Source organism: Buteo buteo, chromosome 7 (genome assembly GCF_964188355.1).
Source record: "Buteo buteo chromosome 7, bButBut1.hap1.1, whole genome shotgun sequence".
NCBI lineage: Eukaryota > Metazoa > Chordata > Aves > Accipitriformes > Accipitridae > Buteo > Buteo buteo.
In genome coordinates, this window is record NC_134177.1 from 44,335,663 (window position 1) to 44,354,594 (window position 18,932).

At 54.2% G+C, this 18,932-nt stretch overlaps 1 protein-coding gene across 4 annotated transcripts in view; it reads right to left on the bottom strand.

The window, feature by feature from the left end:
- TBX4 (T-box transcription factor 4) overlaps positions 1-13,920 on the bottom strand; it is a 39,087-nt gene extending 25,167 nt beyond the window's left edge. For 2 of the 4 annotated variants that reach the window (XM_075032952.1, XM_075032949.1), the window contains exons 1-3: positions 13,677-13,920; positions 12,147-12,305; positions 11,129-11,223 (exon numbers count right to left, since the gene is read on the bottom strand). In XM_075032952.1, coding sequence (XP_074889053.1) covers positions 11,129-11,223; positions 12,147-12,302 — 251 coding nt within the window. In that variant the 5' untranslated portion in view covers positions 12,303-12,305; positions 13,677-13,920. Of the gene's footprint in view, positions 1-11,128; positions 11,224-12,146; positions 12,306-12,430; positions 12,631-12,704 lie in introns of those variants that run through there. The other 2 variants (XM_075032950.1, XM_075032951.1) reach the window with 2 other exon arrangements.
- Positions 13,921-18,932: the final 5,012 nt, after the last annotated feature.

The following is an 18,932-nucleotide window of genomic DNA, read 5'->3' on the forward strand; positions in this document are numbered from 1 at the left end:
AACCAGTGTATCATTAAAGAACGTTTATATATATACATATACATTACATATCTAAAGAATCTTTGCAATATTAAAGAATATTTTTTTATAAAGCTGTGGCCGTGAAACCGGTATATACCATCATGATCTGGTCTTACGATCCAAAGGAGATAGCCCTGATGGGTACGGGCACTGCCATGGGCTTTCCGAGCCCTCGAGGCTGCATCAGGAGCCAGGATTTGCAGGATCAGACACCTTACATCCTCAGAGTAACTATTTTCTTGGCTCCGTCTTCCCAACCTCCTCCACATCCAGTAAAAAAAACAAGTCAATTGAACAAACTGGCTCACCACAGCCTTCGAGCAACCAGCCAGAACAGAAAATTCCCCCTTCCACCAGCGTAAGGGGGCAGAGGATGAGAATTGCTACATCCTGGAGTCATCCTAATTACCCTAACGAACAAGGGCCCAAACCCCGATGTCGTTTCTCCATCGGACGTGGCGGCCACTTTGCCCCCCGCCCTTTATCCCTCCTTCCCCCGCACGTTGCCCCCGCGCCCGGCCGAGCTGGCCCGGGTCTGCAGCACCATTTTGTCACTGCTTGGGGAGAAGGCAACAAAATGGGCCCTGTTCGACATCCTTTCAATTGACTCTTTTAACCGCCCTGCATAAATTCCAGATGTTTACCATGTAATTAGCCGGGACTAAAAAGGGGTGGTTTACCAATGTCCGTATTTGATTTTCATTCATAAACTCTGCACTCCTCTTAACCTTGTCCTCCTACAGGTAAGCACCTGGATAAATACAGTAGGACATTTCAATTTGCGAATACACAGCCCAATTCACGCTTTGAAAAAAATTGCATTAGGAATCCAATCCGAATGCCAAGATATTTTTTTTTTTTTTAAAATCAGGCCTTAGAATGACATTTAAAAATGAAACAAAAAAAGAAGAGAAACTGATTAAAAACCAGAAATGAGATGGACACGATTTGACAGTTACTTGCTTTGTACCAGGCAAACGTCCCGCATCAGGGATTTTTATAACATCTAGCTTCTGAATTTCTTTTTTTTCTCAATCATTTCATTTACTGTAGTACATCCAAGCTGCTAAAGTAGCCGGACTGATATACTGTAAATGTTAAGTGCTTTTTTAATGGCATTTAAAATTAAGCTTTAGCATATGGAGTTCATATAGCATGGACATGCCTGAGTTTATAATGTTCTTCAGTATAGCCCTCTAAAATAAATACAAAGAGCCAAAGTACTACTATAATATATACAGCTGAAATTCTTTAAGGATAACAAATGGGGACTCACATCTGATTGAAGGTGTTGCTTAACTTGCAAACCGCTCGCTATCTTGCAGTGGTAGCATTGTACTCGGCAGTCGACAGACCCAGCTACAACCAAGTTTGCCAACTCTCTGCATTCTTTTCCAGGAAAACACGGGGCAGATTTCAGTAATTTGGCTGTGCATGGACATTTCATCATTATTATTAGCTGCTGCATTTTGGCCTTAAAAAAAAAATATGCAACTAATGTGCTGTCCAGGGACTTGTCAGTTTAATTTTCTTAATGAAAACATATTTCTCAACCCCTTGGCAGAGACTCATTTAGTAAATATCTCTTTGCAATACGATACAAACATGGGTTGTGCATTTCTGGTAGGAAGGCATGACAAACTGAAGAGCTGGGTCCTAGAAAATGCAGTCACAGAGTTTCAACTAAAAAAAAAATAAATAAATAAGGGCAAGAGAGAGCGCCTAATGTCATGTTCTGGCCCTTATTAAATGTCCCATTCGAAAGAAGGGAGCAGAAAACCACGGCGGAGGCACGGGGCTGCACCAGCCCTGCCCGGGAGCGAGGCTGTGCCTACAGTGGGTCTATACAGCTCCCCGTCAGCCCTGGGAAGGGGCCAAAAACCTGCCTGCTTCCCCAAATTTACTACAGGTCAATGGACCTACTCACAGCCACGGGCGCTACGCTCAGTAGTAGCTTTGCATAACCGGCCCCTCTGCCAAATCTCCGCAGGCAGGAGCTCTCGGGCGGATGGGCGTCTCCGCAGAGGATGCTTCGCTCCGGCCAGCTTTCCCTGACAATAGCTTGCTTCATCATCTATTGCTCAGGGACCAGCAGCGGCAGAAGAACAACCCAGCGCTGCAATAAAAAACTTGCCAACGTCTTGCCAAGCTCTGGGAAAGCTCAGCCTGGCTTTGGTGGGAGGTCTGAAGCAAGATCCAGGCAGATCCGTGTTTCACCCACCCTCCTTCCCGCTGCCACGCACGACTCCAAACCGGGCGAGAGCTTTGCTGCGCAGAAACCGGTTACAAAAACTGGGAATTTGGGGCTTCCCAGGAAGCGTGCCCAAGCGGGTGGCATCTGATCCTCAGGCGACACCTCCTGCGCCAAGGGCGGCCGCAGCTCTGCCGCAGGCGTGCAAACGGGGATGCTCAGCGAGGTTAAGCGCTGCGCACGTCCGCAGCACGGGATAAACCAACTATTAGGTGAAGTTTAAGCCATCGGTAATCAGGAGATTAAGAGCAGCAAGTCCTGGCCTCATTGTCTTTCGTTCAGACCCAAAGCCCGGGTCGGACACGGTGTCCAGGGGCTGCAGCAAACGCCCTGAACGTGCAAACATCGCCGCCAGCTCTGCGCTGGGGGAGGCCAGGACCGGACCAATTTCTTCCCCTTTATCCTTTGGTTTCGGGTTTTTTTTGAAAACCACACAAGGTTCTTCTGCAAAACACCGAGTCAGTAAGACTCCAATTTTGGACACGTTCAAAACCCGCTTCTCCCTCAAGCCAGAGAAGAAAGGGACCGTCCAGACTCCTCAGCGCCATCCTGATGGTCTCCTGTGCCCCCCAAAGCTCTCTGCGGGGCTCAGTGGCTCTGCCGGGCACGTTTCTACCTCCCTCCCTGCACTGGCAGGGGCACGGTGCTGCTGTGCGACGGCAGCAGCTCTCACCACCCTTCGGAGGGGAAAACTTCAATCCGTTTTTAACGTTCACACGAGAAAAATCGGTTTTTACACTCACACGAGAAAACCACCCTCAAAGAAAGCGATGACGGGGGGAAAGGCTACGGTGCTTCGCTCCTGTGCGAGCAGGACATCTGATATGGCATTAAAATACCTCGGTCTGGCACTTGGTCACTGGGGGGCTGAAACGCAGGATGATGCCCTGGGGAGGGCAGAGGGGCTGAGCGCGGCGCTGGGGACCGTGGCCGGTGTCACCGGGGCTTGGCACTGCACTGCCACAGCCCCGGCTAAACCCTTCCCCGCAGCTCTGTGCAGATGAAATGTAGCAAAACCAGTAAAAGCCAGGAAAATAAACAAGCAGCACAATTCTGTAGCCCTCCCAAGCTTCAAAGATGATGTGCGAGTGAATTATTTGTTCTGATAATGAAGCAGTCATTGCTTAGCTAAGTTTATGCTAGGCACATTTTATCTCTACATGATATTCACAAATTGTTTTAAAATGAACTGTTAGAATAAGCATCTCTTGTTTATTTATTTATTCTATTACTATCCAATCCCCTTAACCACGGAGCAGTTACTGACATGGAGCCAAAGCTTCTATTATGTTCAAACAAAGTTTAATTAATGTGTAATTGGTTGGTTGGATTTAGAAGCGAGCGATAAGAGGAAAGCTTTGCTTTCGTTTGGAGCAGCAGTTCCCAGCCTTTCGGGTCTCCAGGCTTGGCCACTTCATGGGCATCTTGTGTTTTAATCCCCATGCGAGCAGGCCTGGTTGGTCCTGGAGAACTGGGCGACTGCAAGGTTCCCAGGTCCAATAAAGTCATATTTTTTGGAGAGGGGACAGCAACCCAGTGCAGCCAGAAAAGCCGAGAGCATCAGAGCTGATCAAAGAGCTCAAAACACTCATCCGAGCACCGACCGCCCTGCGTGTCCCAGGGACGCTGGCTCATGCCTTGGTACTGCTGGGGGACGAGGTGGCCTCTGCAAACCCCTCGGGCCTCACCACCCTCCCGCTCACAGGGATTTGATCTGACCTTCCTTGCTTAGATGCAAACACCATTTCTGATGCGTTAGCTGGGAAGGGGTTTCTCTGACCAGCACACGGTCAGCAGGGAAGCCATGGGGAACTTAAATGGTATTTCCATGAAAAAAACCTGCATGGGAACAGGACACCTGAGTCCTGTTGGAGCAACCCAAGTCACGTCCTCACCAAAGGCCGTCGGTGCTCTCTGAAGCCCACGGAAACGTGCGGACCGGTGCTCACTGCACGTCCCTGTGGTGCGGATGGTGCTTCAGGTACTACCGAGCGCTTCCTTCTGTCCTTTCGGGGGGTAAACCTGTCCCCCAGCCCCTCAGCAGCTGAAGTCCTGTTTTCAAAAGGAGTTTCAGTAAGACAAAGCTTTCCACAGACAGACAGCAATTTTACAAATCCTTGAGTTTGGGGTCGTCAAGTAAAGCAAAACCAGGATTTTCAGAAGCTCCTGTACGGTGCTGTCTGGAAAGGTGATGCTTATGGCATATCAGGTTGTGGAAGGATCAGGAAAACAAGAAATCACTCAACATCTTGACTAACGAGCCATATCATGGTTGAAAGACCACCTCCTCAGAAGCTGCTGGACATGCGAAGATGCCTCCAGTGACGGTTTCAAAGCACCGAGGCAGATGACATGCCTACATCCCTGATAATGACTAATGTGGCCCCAAATTCTTCTCAGGAATTGGCCATGGCTGCTTAAGGATGCTTCTCCACATCTTCATTGTTAAGAGGGAAAGGCATGGTGCGCAGAGGCTTCAAGAACCACGTTTCCATTCTGATGACCTTTCTCCTTTTTTTCTAATTTCCCTTCTTTTGACAAGCATTTCTTCCCCTGACTTAAAGCATCTTTAAAAATAATATTCTCCGGGGCAGATTAAAACAAATTTGGGGATGTCAGCTGTTTCTTTTAGCCTTTTAAATGGCATTTCCTTTTTGATAGATTCTTGCTTTCAGAAAATACTTTAAAGAGATCAAAGACTTTTTCAACAGGGTCCCATTTTCCCAGTGTATCCTAACCCTCAGTCCCTTATTTCTCTTATCACCCACGCCACTCCGCTATGACGCTCTGTATACAAAGTAAGAGCAGTTAACTTTGAAGTGCTGGATTAGCCCATGCCAGATCCTTGCCTCAGAATAACAAACAATACAGGTTCAACAGGAGTTCTCATCAGTAGTTCATTTTTCAGCCCCAAATTCACTGTCACTAACACAAGCAACATTGAACTCTCAGTCTATGGACAGATAGGAGAGATTTATCTGGTGGCAGGACCATGACCTAGTGATGAGAAGGTCAGACAGTTAAGGGATTTTTATATTTTGGAATGGCGAGGTTGTATTTTTTTCTTCTGGCTGGCGCATCTAATTTTTAAATAAAACATTGTTTCTCACATACTTGAGAACTTGGTTAGCTGGATGGCTGCTTTCATGGTCTAGAACATTTCCTCTCTTTGCCCCACGGTAACTCGAAACACGGGCAGGCTTCTTGCCGTGGGATGCTTCTCCGGTCCTTTCCTTTTGCCGCGACTGAAGTCGAGTAGAAAAGGTCCCAACGTGCCGGAGGACGGGAGAGGGGGATGCCGGCAGCACCAGCAGCGCAGCACAGAGGTACCTCCGAGAGAAGCTCTACAAGAGCGTGGCCAACGACCCGGCGCCGCAACCTTTGAGGGCAGGTTGGCTCCCTCGCCAGCCCACCTCCTCGGCGGTGCAGCCCCTCCAGCCGCAGGGGCTCCACGGGGGCTTTCGGAGGAGCCGTGGGCAGCCTTGGTGTCAGTGCCAGGCCGTGCGCCGGTTCATCGGTGCGGAGCAGGAGGTGATCCGCAGCGCAGGGGTAGAGCCCGAGCGACGGTGGGGATCTTCCCCGGCTGCTTTGGGCTTGACCAAACCCTCCCCTGCAACCCTGGCCAGCGCTGCTGCAGCTCCAGTCTAAGGACGAGCGGGAAAGCTTTGGGAACACCCTTAATCATGAGCATCCCGTGTCTTTAACAAACTAAAAGCGAGGGTTGCTGTTTGAAGAGAGAAGCGTGTTAAAAACTAAAATCCCATCCCTGCCCTACTCAGCGTGCACGAGCTCCGTCTTCCTTGCCAACGCTGTCGACATCCTTAGCAGCCCGGCCAAGAGCCATTGGAGTTTGCTCCCGCTCCTTTCTCTAAAAGCAGGAGTTTGCCCGAACAGGGTAATTCCAGGACCCCGAATTTAGGACTAAGCAGATCAAACATTCCTTAAATATCTACTTTATTTCCAAGTTTTAAATTGACGGCTCGCATTCCATCGCTGATCTCAGATATTAAGGTTTGCTTTTGGATCAAAAACCTTTAGCAGAGATTCTTGTAACTGCCTCAAAAGATTCTGGACAAATATTTCCCTTTAATTGTAACGAGAACTGGGCATCCATATGCCCTACAGAGCCATGGAAAATTTAACTTTTAAAGGATTATTCACAGAGGAAAGCTGCACCAGCTTAGCCAAAGTATTTATACTTCTTCAGACCTTGATGTCCTAAAAACTAGTTTTATTTTGGTTTACTAAAGTTGATTAGGAACAGATTTTTTTAAACTGAAATAAGCCACTTTTAAAATGAAACTTGAACATCTAAAGGGGGTTTGCGTCTTTTCCACACATGCAAGCTGCTTTATTGATTTTTTTTTTCCTGTGCAATATTTTCCTACATATGCTTCTTAAAACCTGCTACCATAAAGACTGAAGCTATCTTTGTACCTGTGCACATCCTGCGCTCCGGCCAAAACCCAATTTCAGTATCTTGAGCCTCCTGTTCACATCTCTGGGGTGGTTATGCTACCATAGAGGAATTACACGTTATTTTCTCTTCAGCAACTGTTCACAAAAACGTGACCAGACATCCTGTGAACTGGCATTTTTTACTGATTAGCCATAAGCTTCATCAAATTGTTTGCCCCTGGCAATATCTGGATAGGAACTGCAATGCTGCAAAGACTGGCACCTTGGAAAAAAAACAAGGGAACAGCTAGAGCTAAATAAAAACTAACAGAAGGAAAGAAATCCTGAGCCAGGGAGACTGTGTAAGCAAAGATTAAGTACCTGCAAAAATAAGGTCTGGCAGATGAGATTTCACAAAGCATTAAGAGAGAGAAAGCGGGGGTTTGCCACATGGTTAAAAAAAAAAAATCACAATAGCTCAGTTAAATGATAGCACGTAAGAGCGAGGAGATGAAATGGGAAAGCAGGGTTTATACTGAAGTTTCTCGCTTGCTTTCTGCTTTACCCACCCTGGTAAAGCTCCCTCCCTGCCCCATGCCTGCACTCCAGCAGGAAGGTGAGCGCCTTCCTAGGACAGGCACAGCCAGCGCCGGGCACAGCGGGGCTGTCCCGGGAGGGAATTCCCATGGCCATCTGCACCTCCATCCTCCAGTACACCCTGTCCCCTTTATTACCATCTACAGTGATTTTATTAATTTCATTTAATAGGACCCCGCCGCTTGGAAAACGCGCTTTTTTTTTTTTTTTTAAATAAATGGGAGGATTTGTGAATAATTAATAGCCTTATTTATAAACACAGGCGTGCACAGCTCGATGTGGGTGTTGGGCTCATTCAGCCATCCCGGGAAGCCGTGCTGGGACCGGGCACCGGGCACCGGGAACCGGACACCGGGCACCGGGCACCGGGCACCGGCCGCAGCCGCCGCCCCGGGGCTCAGCCGTGAGAAGCTGCTCGGGAGAAGCGAAGCCCGGGGTTTCACAGCCAAGGCTGCCTTGCCGAAAGAGCTGCCCTGAAAAAAATGCCACTTCCCACGGCCAGCGCTTAGAGAAATCACGCGTGGCCGGTTTTCTTCTCGTTCCCCCCCCCGGTTTAGGCAGCCCCCGGGTACCTCCAGCCCCGGGCAACGGCAAAACCGGGGAGATTTTTGCGCTACGTCTATGGCAGCCTTTAAAAACAAGCAACGGCCAAATCCTCCGGAGGAGAAATCCGGAATTAGAAGAAACCTCCGAGAGGAGGAAGAAGAAAAGGTTCTGATTTATGGAGCCCGGCGTCCCATCCTCTGGGCGCTGCGATGGGCAGGATTTTATGTCTGAAGGAGGCGAGCGGTTTTATGCAAAGTTCAGGGAACTTTGCTAACATAAACTTTTTATCTGTTGATGATCCTTTTAATATAAAATAATCTCTTTTTTTTTTCCCTCCCACAATGAAGCAGTCGAACATTAAAAAGATAGCGAGTGCATTTTAAAGATGTTTCCACTTTATAAATCAAGCTTCCTTGGCAACAACATGATTTCTATTTCAATGCTGAGCTTGCTGTGTTCTCCTAATATCTCCTACAGATCAGTCCTAAGAGGGAGTAATAATCCCCCAAAGTAATTCTCAGCCCTAAATTCTCGATAATTTATAGTTGGCTCGTTCTGTGGAGCTCTACAAAGAATGAAACAAATGACTCCCCCTCTCCCCCCCCCCACTAAGTTATCAATATTTGCCTTGTTTATACAAAAAGGCTATTTTACACCATTGCCATGGAATTAACGCTTCCGCTGAGCTTTACATTTCCTCTCCATTGAGTGAACTTGTCATTAAAGTCACTTTTTTTGTTGTTGTTTGAAATTTAAAAATCAGGCTTCAATTTCTTTTCGTTTGTGCCCCTTGAGGTCAGACAGACCGACATTGAAGTGATTTCAACTAACTGCATTCAGGGGCATCTCTGTGCCTGCTGGGAGGGGGATTAGAGTCCTAATTAGTGCCTGCAATTAGCCGTTTTCCCTCTTCACACACACACCCCCCCAATGCTAAATGCAAGTGCATACAAATCTCCATTAAGCATCCTTTTTTTTTTTTTTTAATTGGGTCAAGAGGAGGTTTATTATTGCTCCTCTTTATTTAAATAGCTTGGGTAAAATAAAATCTGCATGAAGTAATAATTTTCAGTTCGTCATTCGCATTACCATTAACGGCATATTCCTGCTTTTGGGCTGCCCCGCTCCCAGCCCCGCACTCGGTATGAGCGAAGAAACTTAAACGATCACGGGATTTAAGTTGCTCGGGTTTTCTGCTGTCCTCTTACTAATTATTTTGTGCCTTTTTTTTTTTTTTTAATTTTTTTTTTTTCCCTTTCGGTGCTGCTCGAGAGCCCGACCCGGGACAGGGAGGGAGAGAGCCGGGTCCGGGCACCGGCGGGTCCCCGGCGGCGGCCCCCGCTCAGCCCCAGCCCGGTGCCCAAAGAGGACAAAAAATAAAAAATATTGCCCTTTATTTCGACACCATTTGCAGCTGGATACAGGGAAAAGAAAGGAAGTGACTATTCTGTTTCGTGTTATTCATCAGCATTTTGGCCATTTCTCTTTTTTTAATTTCAAAGCTATTTATTTTTTAAAAAAAAATTGAAATGCTGTTAGCTCGGTGGTGCCGCGCTTATTTTCATAAATGGAGAATTCGGCTTCGATAACGTAAAAACCAAAGTTTTGTACATCTTGGGCTCAATCCCCCCATCCCCTCAGTCCCATCCACATGCTCACGAAAGGTGACTACGTGTGCACTGCCTGCTCCACCGGACAAAGAATGTGGGACTGAGCCCTATACATATGGATTTGTTTAAACAATCCACGTTAAGACTTACAAAGAGATAACATGCACATTTGGGATGCTTAGGGTCTAGAATTTGGTAAAGATATTACACGTCCCGCACAGACGCACTCAGATACTATAAATTAAGGGTGAAATATTTGAGGTCTTGATCCTCTAGTCTTAGCTGACTTAGGCAGCAGACCTATCAAAATGAATCCGGCTCTTCACATCAGCAGACGCTACAGAACAAGCCCTAAGATTTTATACACCAAAATGTAGGGTGATAAGGACAGAATTACCTGCACAATCACTTCATAAATAGGCCAAATAGCAAACAAATTGAAGATCCCCGGGACATACACCCCCTCTCCAGGGGGACTAATGGGAATATCTCGGTTATTAGAGTAAAGCTTCCCTACACTGGCCAGCTGCTGCACAGAGCAGCACTGCCGGGGATGGGGGAAAGGAGAGGGAAACCGCCCATCACTTCCCAAATCCGAAGGCCGGGGTTGGGGTCTGGGTCTCGCAGTGTGGGCAGCAAACAAGGCAGAAAAGTCACGCGCACCCCCCCGAGCCCCCCGCCTGCCCCGCACCAAGGCTCAGGGACCACAGGGAAAAAAAGACTGCAGAGATATTGACTGTGGGAATTTAATTTTTTTTTCTGCTTTCTCCACATTATTTGTCCTCCTCCACAGCTCTCTAGTACAGGGTAAAATCAGCAATAGCAGGGCATGGCAGAACCACACAGCTGTGTTAGAATTAAACGGATTTCCACACCTAAGTCTGGCAATTCTGCTTTTCCAGCAGCAGCGATGCGAGCCTGCTGCCGCAGAAGCCGAGGACAGATATTTCGGTGCCCGCAGTGGGAGCTGGCTAGTTTTGTTGGGAACTGTCTGACTCCCAGGCTGCTGACGGGCTGAGGTTTAATTCTGCTGTTGAATTTTCTGACATTAATTCTGCCATCTCCCACCTGAGCAGCCCGGGTGGGAAGGGAGCCCTGAGCAGGCGCAGGGATGGGTTCCCCAGGGAAGCGAAGCCTCTGCGAGCCGCTGGGCTCCCTCTCGCCTGGGCCTGGGCTCTGATTTGGTCAAAATTATTGTTTGTTTCCAAGGGAAGGCAGATTTTTTTTTTCCCACATTAACAGGATCAAAATGGTACCCATCTCTCTTTCACTTTTGAGATTAGAAGCATAGCCTAAGCCTTCGTATTGCTAAAACTTCGGTGCAAAGTATGCCACCACAGGTCTTAGCGCACTAAGGCAGAAAAGGGGAGTTGGGTTTGCTTTGGGAAAAAAAAAAAAAAAAAGTAGAGCCACAATCATGCTAACATCTTAAAAAGAAAACCCAAATAATAAAATGAAGAATTACCAAAGAGAATTGGGACTCAATGTAGCAAATGACTCCACAACTCTTTCTTGCATCCACAGTCTCGTTGCCACAGTCAAACGCATGCACAGTTTATACCGAAAAAAATGACCTTACTGAAATCTGCAACCACAATAATAATTTTTTTAAATGACACTAATTGCAGCAAAACCCGGTCTCGGCAAACAAGGACATTTCATGCGGATCAGAAGCAACACGTGTTCGCGGGGAATTTTCACTAACCTGCCTGCTTTGGTTATTATCATTTCGGTGCCAGCTTCATGAAATTTCTTCCATAGCTCCTTCTCATGGAGATAGACTTTGATATTTTCTATTGTCTGGAAAAAAAATAAAGACAATGAGGATAGGAAGAAATGCCTGCGAAAACCTCGGAGAGGGGCTGGGGAAGGGCGGTGGGACTCGGGGGCTGCGCACCCCGGACCGGTGCCGCAGCCGAGGCGCCGGGCGAAGCCACACCAGCCCCGGTCCTGCCTGTGCGGGAGGAGGATGGAGTCCCAAAAATTCCACTGCCCTTTGCCAAAAATAAGAGAAACAAACTGAGGCCGGTTTTAATTGCAGACTTTCACATCCAGGCGGGACACTGAGGCCAAAGGGATTTTTTTATTTTTTTTTCCGTAGGGGTTTCCGTGCCCCGATGGGGCAGACGGGCCCCGCTGTCGCCCTGGGGGCTCCCAAAAAACCGGGGCCAGGAGCATCCGCGGGGATACCCGCATCCGCGGAACAACGTGCGCGTCCAGGGCCGCGGTTTCTGCGCGGAGATGTTCTTTTCCGCGGGATGCCGGGGACACCGCGGAGGCGCCGGCCGGGCGCGGGGAGGAGGGGACAAAGGCAGAGAAGCCGCGATGTACCGAGAGGGCGCGGACGTTTTATTTAGCGGGGAAAGCAAAACAAAACAAAAACAACAAAAAAAAACAAAAGAAAACCCAAGGAAACCCACGGGAGGAGCGGCCGCGGCTCTGCCACACGACGGGCCCCGATGGCTGCACCCGACGGCGGGGACGCGGGCGGCCTGCTTTGCACCGAAAAAAAAAAAAAAATTAAAAAAAAAAAAAAAGAAAAATGCAATTTCCTCGCAATTCCCCCACCACCACCACCACCACCACCCGGGTCGTGGCCGAGGGAGCTGCGCGGTGGCGGGGAGGGCTGACTCCGGGCCCCCCAGCCGGGCTCCGGCCGGGCTGGCGGGGAGAGCGAGAGGGGCGAAGCCGTCGGGCAGGACGCGGGGCCGGGCGGTGCGTACCTGCTCGGGGTCGGGGAGCTGCGGGCTGCTGAGCGGCGTGCTGCTCCCCCCGGCTACGCCGAGGACGGGGGAACCGGCGGAGGAGTCCGCATGGCCGGGCGCGGGGGCTGTTGGAAACCCTTCCTCGGTTTCAGACAGGCTTTTCTCCTGGAGCATTTCCTTGCGGGGAAGAGAGGCGCACCGTTAGCTGGCAGCACCGGGGGCCACGTCCAGCCCCTGTGTGGTGTGTGTCCCCCCCCCCCCACTCCCCGCCGCCCCCCACCCCAGCCATCGGGCACGGCCACCTGCGGGGGTCAGACCCTCCCGGCCCGGCCCGAGGTCCTTCCTCAGGCGGCGGCACTCGGCGAGACTGGGACGTGACACCCCCGGCCCCGGGGGGGAAAGCCGCTGTGCCCAGGAGAGCCGGGCCGGGCCCGCCTGCCCCCGCGGGGGAGCCGCCCACGCGTGGCTGCGCTCCCGCCTGAGGCCCGAGCAGCTCATCTCAGCTGTGGCCGCAGTCGTCCCCCTCCCAGCCCCGACCTTTTCTCCTCTCCCCCCCTGCTTTCTTGCCACCGGTACCCGTCGGGGAGGGCAGCCCGTCCCGTCCCGTCGGGGCTCCGGGGGCTTCGCGACGGCGCTCGGGACCGCGGCGAAACGCTGCGGCGGAGCCGGGCGGCGTAAACAGGCGGAGTGCTGGGCTCCGAGATAAAAGGGCCCCTCTTAAACTTGGACGGAGACTGGGAAAAGCCAATAAAGATAAGGCCTGACAGCTCCGCCGGGGCTGCCGCGCATCAAGCCCCGACTTTTACAGCGCGGAGGGACGCGGCCGCCCGCTCCGCTCGACGGACGGACGGACGGAGATTCAGATTTCCCCCGGCAAGGAGGGGGAGCAGCCCTGAGGAGCGATACCGGCCTTCCCTACGGGGAAACGCTGACGGTACCCGGTCCCTCGGCCCCCGACGGAGCGCTCCTCTTCCCCCGGTCCCGGTCCCCGGCGCTCCCCCTCCCCAGCTCCAACCACAGCAGAGCTTCAGGGAGAGCTCCAGCCAGCCAGCCCGGCTTCTGGGCGAGGGGACACACACAGACACACACTCCCGTGGATAGCTGCACCGTACATACCGCGGACCCCCCCCCCGCCCCGGGGCAGGGATTGCCCGGCAGCCCCCGGCCGCAGCGGCTCACCCGGTGCCCCGAGCGGTGGCACCGCCGGTTCCCCCGGTCCCGCTCCGGGAGGGAACGGGACGGCCCCAGCCCGGTCGAGGTGGGGATGTTCCCGGTGGTCAACCCGGGTGACCCGGGGGAAGCACAGGTGGGAGGCGACGACCCCGACACCCCCCCCCCCCGAGGGCCCGGCTCCTTCCCCCGGCCGGGGACCCCGGTGCTCCCGGGGACGCAGCAGGGTGGCGAACCGGGGGGGAGCAGCGGGCACAGGCCGGGGGTGGCGGCGGGGGGGACACCTCGGCAGGCTGCAGGGAGCTCCGCACCCGCGGAGTCCCCGCTCCCTCCCATCCTTTTTCCTTCCTTCCTTCCCTCCGCACCCCGGGAACTCACACGGCCGGCCGGGGGGGCAGGAGGCGCAGCGGGGGGCTCCGGGCTTCGCCTGGGGGCGGCTGCGGCATGAAGGGCATCCGCGGGGGCTGCGCGGGGGCTGCGCGGGGGCGCTCAGGCCGCCGGCCGCGGCTCCGCGGCCCCCGATGGCAGCGGCGTGCGGGGCATCCCCCGCTGCGCGGATTCACTTTCCCTTGATCTCGGCGGAAAATGTTCCATAAAGATCCAGTTTGGGGCCTTTCGACTCCCTCCCTCTTTGTCTCTCCCCCCCCCCCCTCCCTTTTCCCTTCCCCTCCTGTTGCTGACGTTGCCGCTGTCAATCACGGCCCCACAGACCGGCTCTGGCCCGCTCCGCCCGGCCCGGCCCGCTCGGCCCCGGCCCCGGTCCCACCCGACGGTCCGTACCGGGGGGAACCGACCGACCGACCGGGACCCAGCCACCTCCCGCTCCCCGCGTACCGGGCCCGGTCGCGGCCTTCCTTCCCCGGCCTGCCTCGGCTCTGCGGCCGGGCCTGGCGGCGAACGGAGCCGCTCGCTGCTGGGAGCGGGGGAAACCAGGGAGGGGGGAACACACCACGACACCCCCGGCCCCGCCGGTCCCTTCCCAACCCCGATGGTCCCGGCGCTCCCCAGCGCCCGCCGGACCGGGGGGGCTGCAGCGGGAGTGCCGCGGTGGGCACAGGCCGCGCTTGGAAGGGGCTCTTGGCTGGGCGGACCGGGCCGTGGAAGGCGGTGGGACCGGCCGGGAGAGAGACGACAGGGCTCCCTGTCCTCCTTCGGTCGCGACAGAGAGCCCCGAGCCTCGCCCCAAGGCGGGCAGGAGCTGCGCGGCCGCTGCAAAAAAAGCGGCGACCAGGCCGGGCCGCCGGGGTCAGCCCTCGCCGGGGCCGCCCCGAGGGGAGTGCGGCCGCGGTGGGGGGGAGAGGGGCTCCCGGCCCCGCACACCCGCGGGCGAGAGCCCCCCGCACCCTCCGGCCACGGGCATCGCCTGCTCGGGGCTCCCACCGCCAAGCCAAACCCCCCCCCCCCCCAAACCAGGGAGAGAACCTTCCTCGGGACAAGCGCTGTCGCGACTGAACGGGCCGCTTCAGCTCTGCTGTCGCGATTACCGACACCCACCCACCCCGCAGAGCGGCTGCCCTCCCCGTGCCGAGCAGCCCCTCGCCTCCACCCGAAACGCGCCCAGGCTCCCGAGCTCCCCCCCCCCATAGCTATACCTATCGCGACAGCCCCGCTGCTGTGCACCGCCCTATATCGCGACAGCCCCGCCTGGTTCTGCTCCGGCTCCGCGCCCGCGGGGAAGGACGGTGGACGGGAACCGCTTACCCGAGCCGGCCGGTCCCGGGTGGGCGCCGAGGTGCCGCTCGCCTCCCGCAGCCCCGGGTTCACAGGGACACGGCCATGAGCCGGCGGGGCTTCCCGGGGCAGGATTTTTATCGGGGTTTATCTTGAAAGTGAATTTAAACCCAAACTCACTCCCACCGTCACGTGGTGCCGAAATTGGGAACAGGAGCAGAATAAAAAGTAAACTGGGGTCAACCTCTTAATGAACCTTTTCCCCACTCCTACAAAAAGAAAAAAAAAAAGAGGGAAAAAAAGGGGGAGAGGTAAAAAAAAAAAAAAAAGGACCCGTGCGGGCCGGGGGATGCGAGCGAGGGAGCGGCGAGCAATTCCCGCAGGAGCCGGCGGGCCGGGACCGGGACCGGCTGCAGGTGAGACCGGGCCGGCGGCCGGGCCCCGACGTGCGCCTGCGGGGCCGGGGCGATGGGGGGGACCGGCGCCCGTCCTGCCCCCCGCACAGACGGAGCAGGGGCCGAGGACGGCCTGGGGGTGAGGAACCGTCCCGGCGGGACCGCGGTGGGAGCGGGGAGACCCGGTCCGGCTCGTCCGGCGGGTCCCGGAGCACCGGTCCCCGCCGCTGAGCTGGGCCCCGTACGCGACCGCGGTGGTTTCCGCGGGTCGTAGCTGCTTCTGAGCTACGGGCCGGTCCCCGTACCCCGACCCCACCGCCGCGGGAGGGGAGAGTCCGCGCAGAGCCGCGGAGGATGCGCGCAGCCGGGCACCGCACCGACCCCCGCTCGAAGCGCTCCGTCCCGCCGCCGGTTCCCACCTGCGGGCCGGGCTCTCCCCGCAGGTTGCGGGGCCCGGGACGGCTGCCGAGGGCCGGGCTCCACGGCAAAGGTGAATTTGGGGATTTACTCTGCGGCTGGTGCCGGTCGCTCGGCTTTGTTCGGGTGAGTCTCCCTCCACCCCTTCCTCCCGCAGCCGCGGACAGGGACAGCGGGAATCAGGGACGCTGCCTGCGCTTCCCTACGTTAAATGCATTTTTTTTTTCCCCCTTGAACAAAAAAAAAAAAAAAGGGGGGGGGAGGGGGCCATCCCCAAGTGGGGAGGATTTAATTAAAGCAAAGCCAAAGCCTCCCCCTCCTCCTCCCGCCAGCCCCCGGCCCTCCCCGTCTGTGCGGCCGGGGATGCTGGAGCGCGGTGTCGGGCCCTTCCCCGGCTGAAGTTATCCACGCTCGGCTCCTCCGTGCCTTCAGACCGGGCAGCACCTGCCCGCAACGGGCTCCGGTCCACGGCACCCCACCCCCCCCCCACCCCCGGGGCTCCCCCAGCCGCCACCCGCACCGATGGGGCTGGAGGAGGCCGCGACCGGTTTCATCAGCCCCCGGTGGAGGGGACGGGACCGGAGCCGAGGGGCGAAGCGTCCCCGTCGGACGGAGCCCACCCCCCCAGCCCCCGGCAGCGCCGTGCGCTTCCCGGAGGCTCCGGCAATTCCCGGCGAGGCTCGAAACCAGCCTGACTGTCATCACCCGGCAGATAAACGGCCGGATCCCCGACGGCAGGGTGGCTCCTATTCACGGCTCATCACCGCCGAGCCCAAGGAGCAGGCAGGGGGAGGATAAGCCCCGCTTTCAGGGACCGGCTCTCCAAACCACTCATCACTGTCACCGAGCTCGCTCATGCCTTGGCCCTAAACACCGGCGATTAATAAAAGTTTACTGTCGCTTTTCTCCAATAATTACACTCAGGCTGCGAGCCGGGAAAAAAACCGAGCGGGCTCAGACCTACGCGTTACCTGCGGGGATGCTCCACCGCTTCTCCAGCCGCGCTCCTCTTCCCCCCCCGCCCTCCAAGAAAACCTGCTTTCTCTCCCCCCCCTCCTCAAGAAAACCTGCCAGCCACGACGGAGACGAGGGCAGAAGCGAGCCCCGAGCCCGCACCCGGCGGTCCCGGGCGGCCCCGACGGCGGCCGCGGCTCGGAGCTGCGGGGAAAAACCCCGCGGGGTCCGGCCCCGGCTCCCGGGAAGCCAGGACCGAGCCTCGGCCGCATGGGTTGGCAGAGATGGATGGGCTGGAGCGGAAACTCACCGGTTTACGCTGCCGAGGAGGGGTTGAATGGATGAGGACCGCGAAAAAGTTGCCGAATTTGGCCAGTAATAAGGCTGGAAGAATGGAGTGCTAATACTGAATTATGCGTGTACTCGGGAGGAATTACACGGCATCAGACTCGGGCTTCTAAACAGGGACAGTGCCAAACTTCTAATAACTGTGTAATATGCTTATTTATACCATACAAGGACTTACAAACCTCATTGTGCATAGCAGCTGGGTCGTATTTCTTTACCCTTCCATTCCTCAGGCTCTTTTGCCAAGAGACTGGTACCAAACACTTCTAGGCTGAAAGGAAAACACAAAATTAAATTGCAAAGAAACGATGACAGGAAGCATGGGTAAGATACGGGCTGACGTGCGGCCCTTTAATCTTCAGCATCTGCCTAAAATAGACGCAGTAAGGGGGCATTGAAAATATGCACGGTTTTAAATGCAAGTGATTCTCTGCTTCTAAATCGTTCGGTCGAATTATCCGCATGTATTTGCCTGACCTGGGCACGTTTGTAGGCTCTAAGGCTTTGTTTTAGACCAGTAAGTAAATAATTTAACGAACGTTTTAAAATGTTGGAAAGTAACGTGTTACTCAGTCTTGCACCGAGCTCCGCTGAAACTGGGTAAATCAAACGAACAGCCATATTCCGATTTGGTTTTAAATATTTGGGGGATATTTGATAATTTCGTCCCAGCGTACCAAGCGTACTTACCCCTCGTAATTTCCAGCAAAGCTATGTAGGATGCAAACAAGCAATGTTCATTGTGTAACCAGTAATAATTAAAACGATGAACGAATATTCATTTATCTAGACATTTTTTAAAAGCTTAAGTATTTTACAAATAAAAGCAAACAATTGTGGCATGGTTTTAATTTTTAAAACTAACATTAATTTTGTCTAAATGCTCTGGATTTTTATTTTTTAATATGCTGTCTTATTATTTTTTAAAGTAGCATCTAGAAAAACATCATTGGAAGTCCATCGCACAATTTGTACAAATAAGAATTTACTGTGAGCTCAGCACCACTCATGTCTGAGAATGAATAGTCCAGAGATCACTGCCCTGGTGAACGTCAGACTGACATAGTCCCCAATGGTCTTTCCTAGCCAAAGGTCTGATTTAACTTCAATATATTAAAAAAAAAAAAGAAAAGAAAAAAAAAGAAAAAAAGAGAATTGCTCCATCTGCTTTGCAATGACTTTTTTGTTTTTTAATTAAAAGAGCCCTAAAGCTACGGCATGCTGGAGCATGGGAGCAGGCAAAAGGGACCACGCCAAAATGGAAATAATGGTTTTAAAAAATAAAAGCAGAACAATGCCCAGCGCTCGGCACGTTGTGCTTTTTACGCTGCCTGGCTACAAGCGCCACGGCGGCCGCAGCCCCGCTCCCTGCACCAAGCCAAAATGGTGCTGCGGGGATTTGGTCCGAGCAGGCCCTGCCATCGCCGCTCGGCACGCGGTCGCCGCCGTTTACGGCAGGTCAGCGGGTCAGCGCCTCCGGTCGCACGAGCCCCCGGTTAGACGCGCCGTGGTCACCGGCGCTGCCGGGTAACGTTGGCCAAGGGCCGGAGGACACAGCCCCAGAGAGAAGGGACTCGGGCAGCGGCGTGGGATGGGGCGGCAGCCCGACATGTGCACCGAGAGGGGAGAGCAGCCCCGCGGCAGCTCGGCATCCTGCGGGGACCTCGGTGGAGCGGGAGGAGGACGCGTGGAACCTCCTGGATAAGCTGCTCTGGAGCACATGGGCTACGAGCAAAACCGAGACGCACATAAATCCACCGAGTGACAACATTGCAAGTCATTTCTCACCAGGCAGGAGGAAAAGAGGAGAGGCTTGTCTCAGAAGCCTTGCATCAGAGCAAGAAACTGC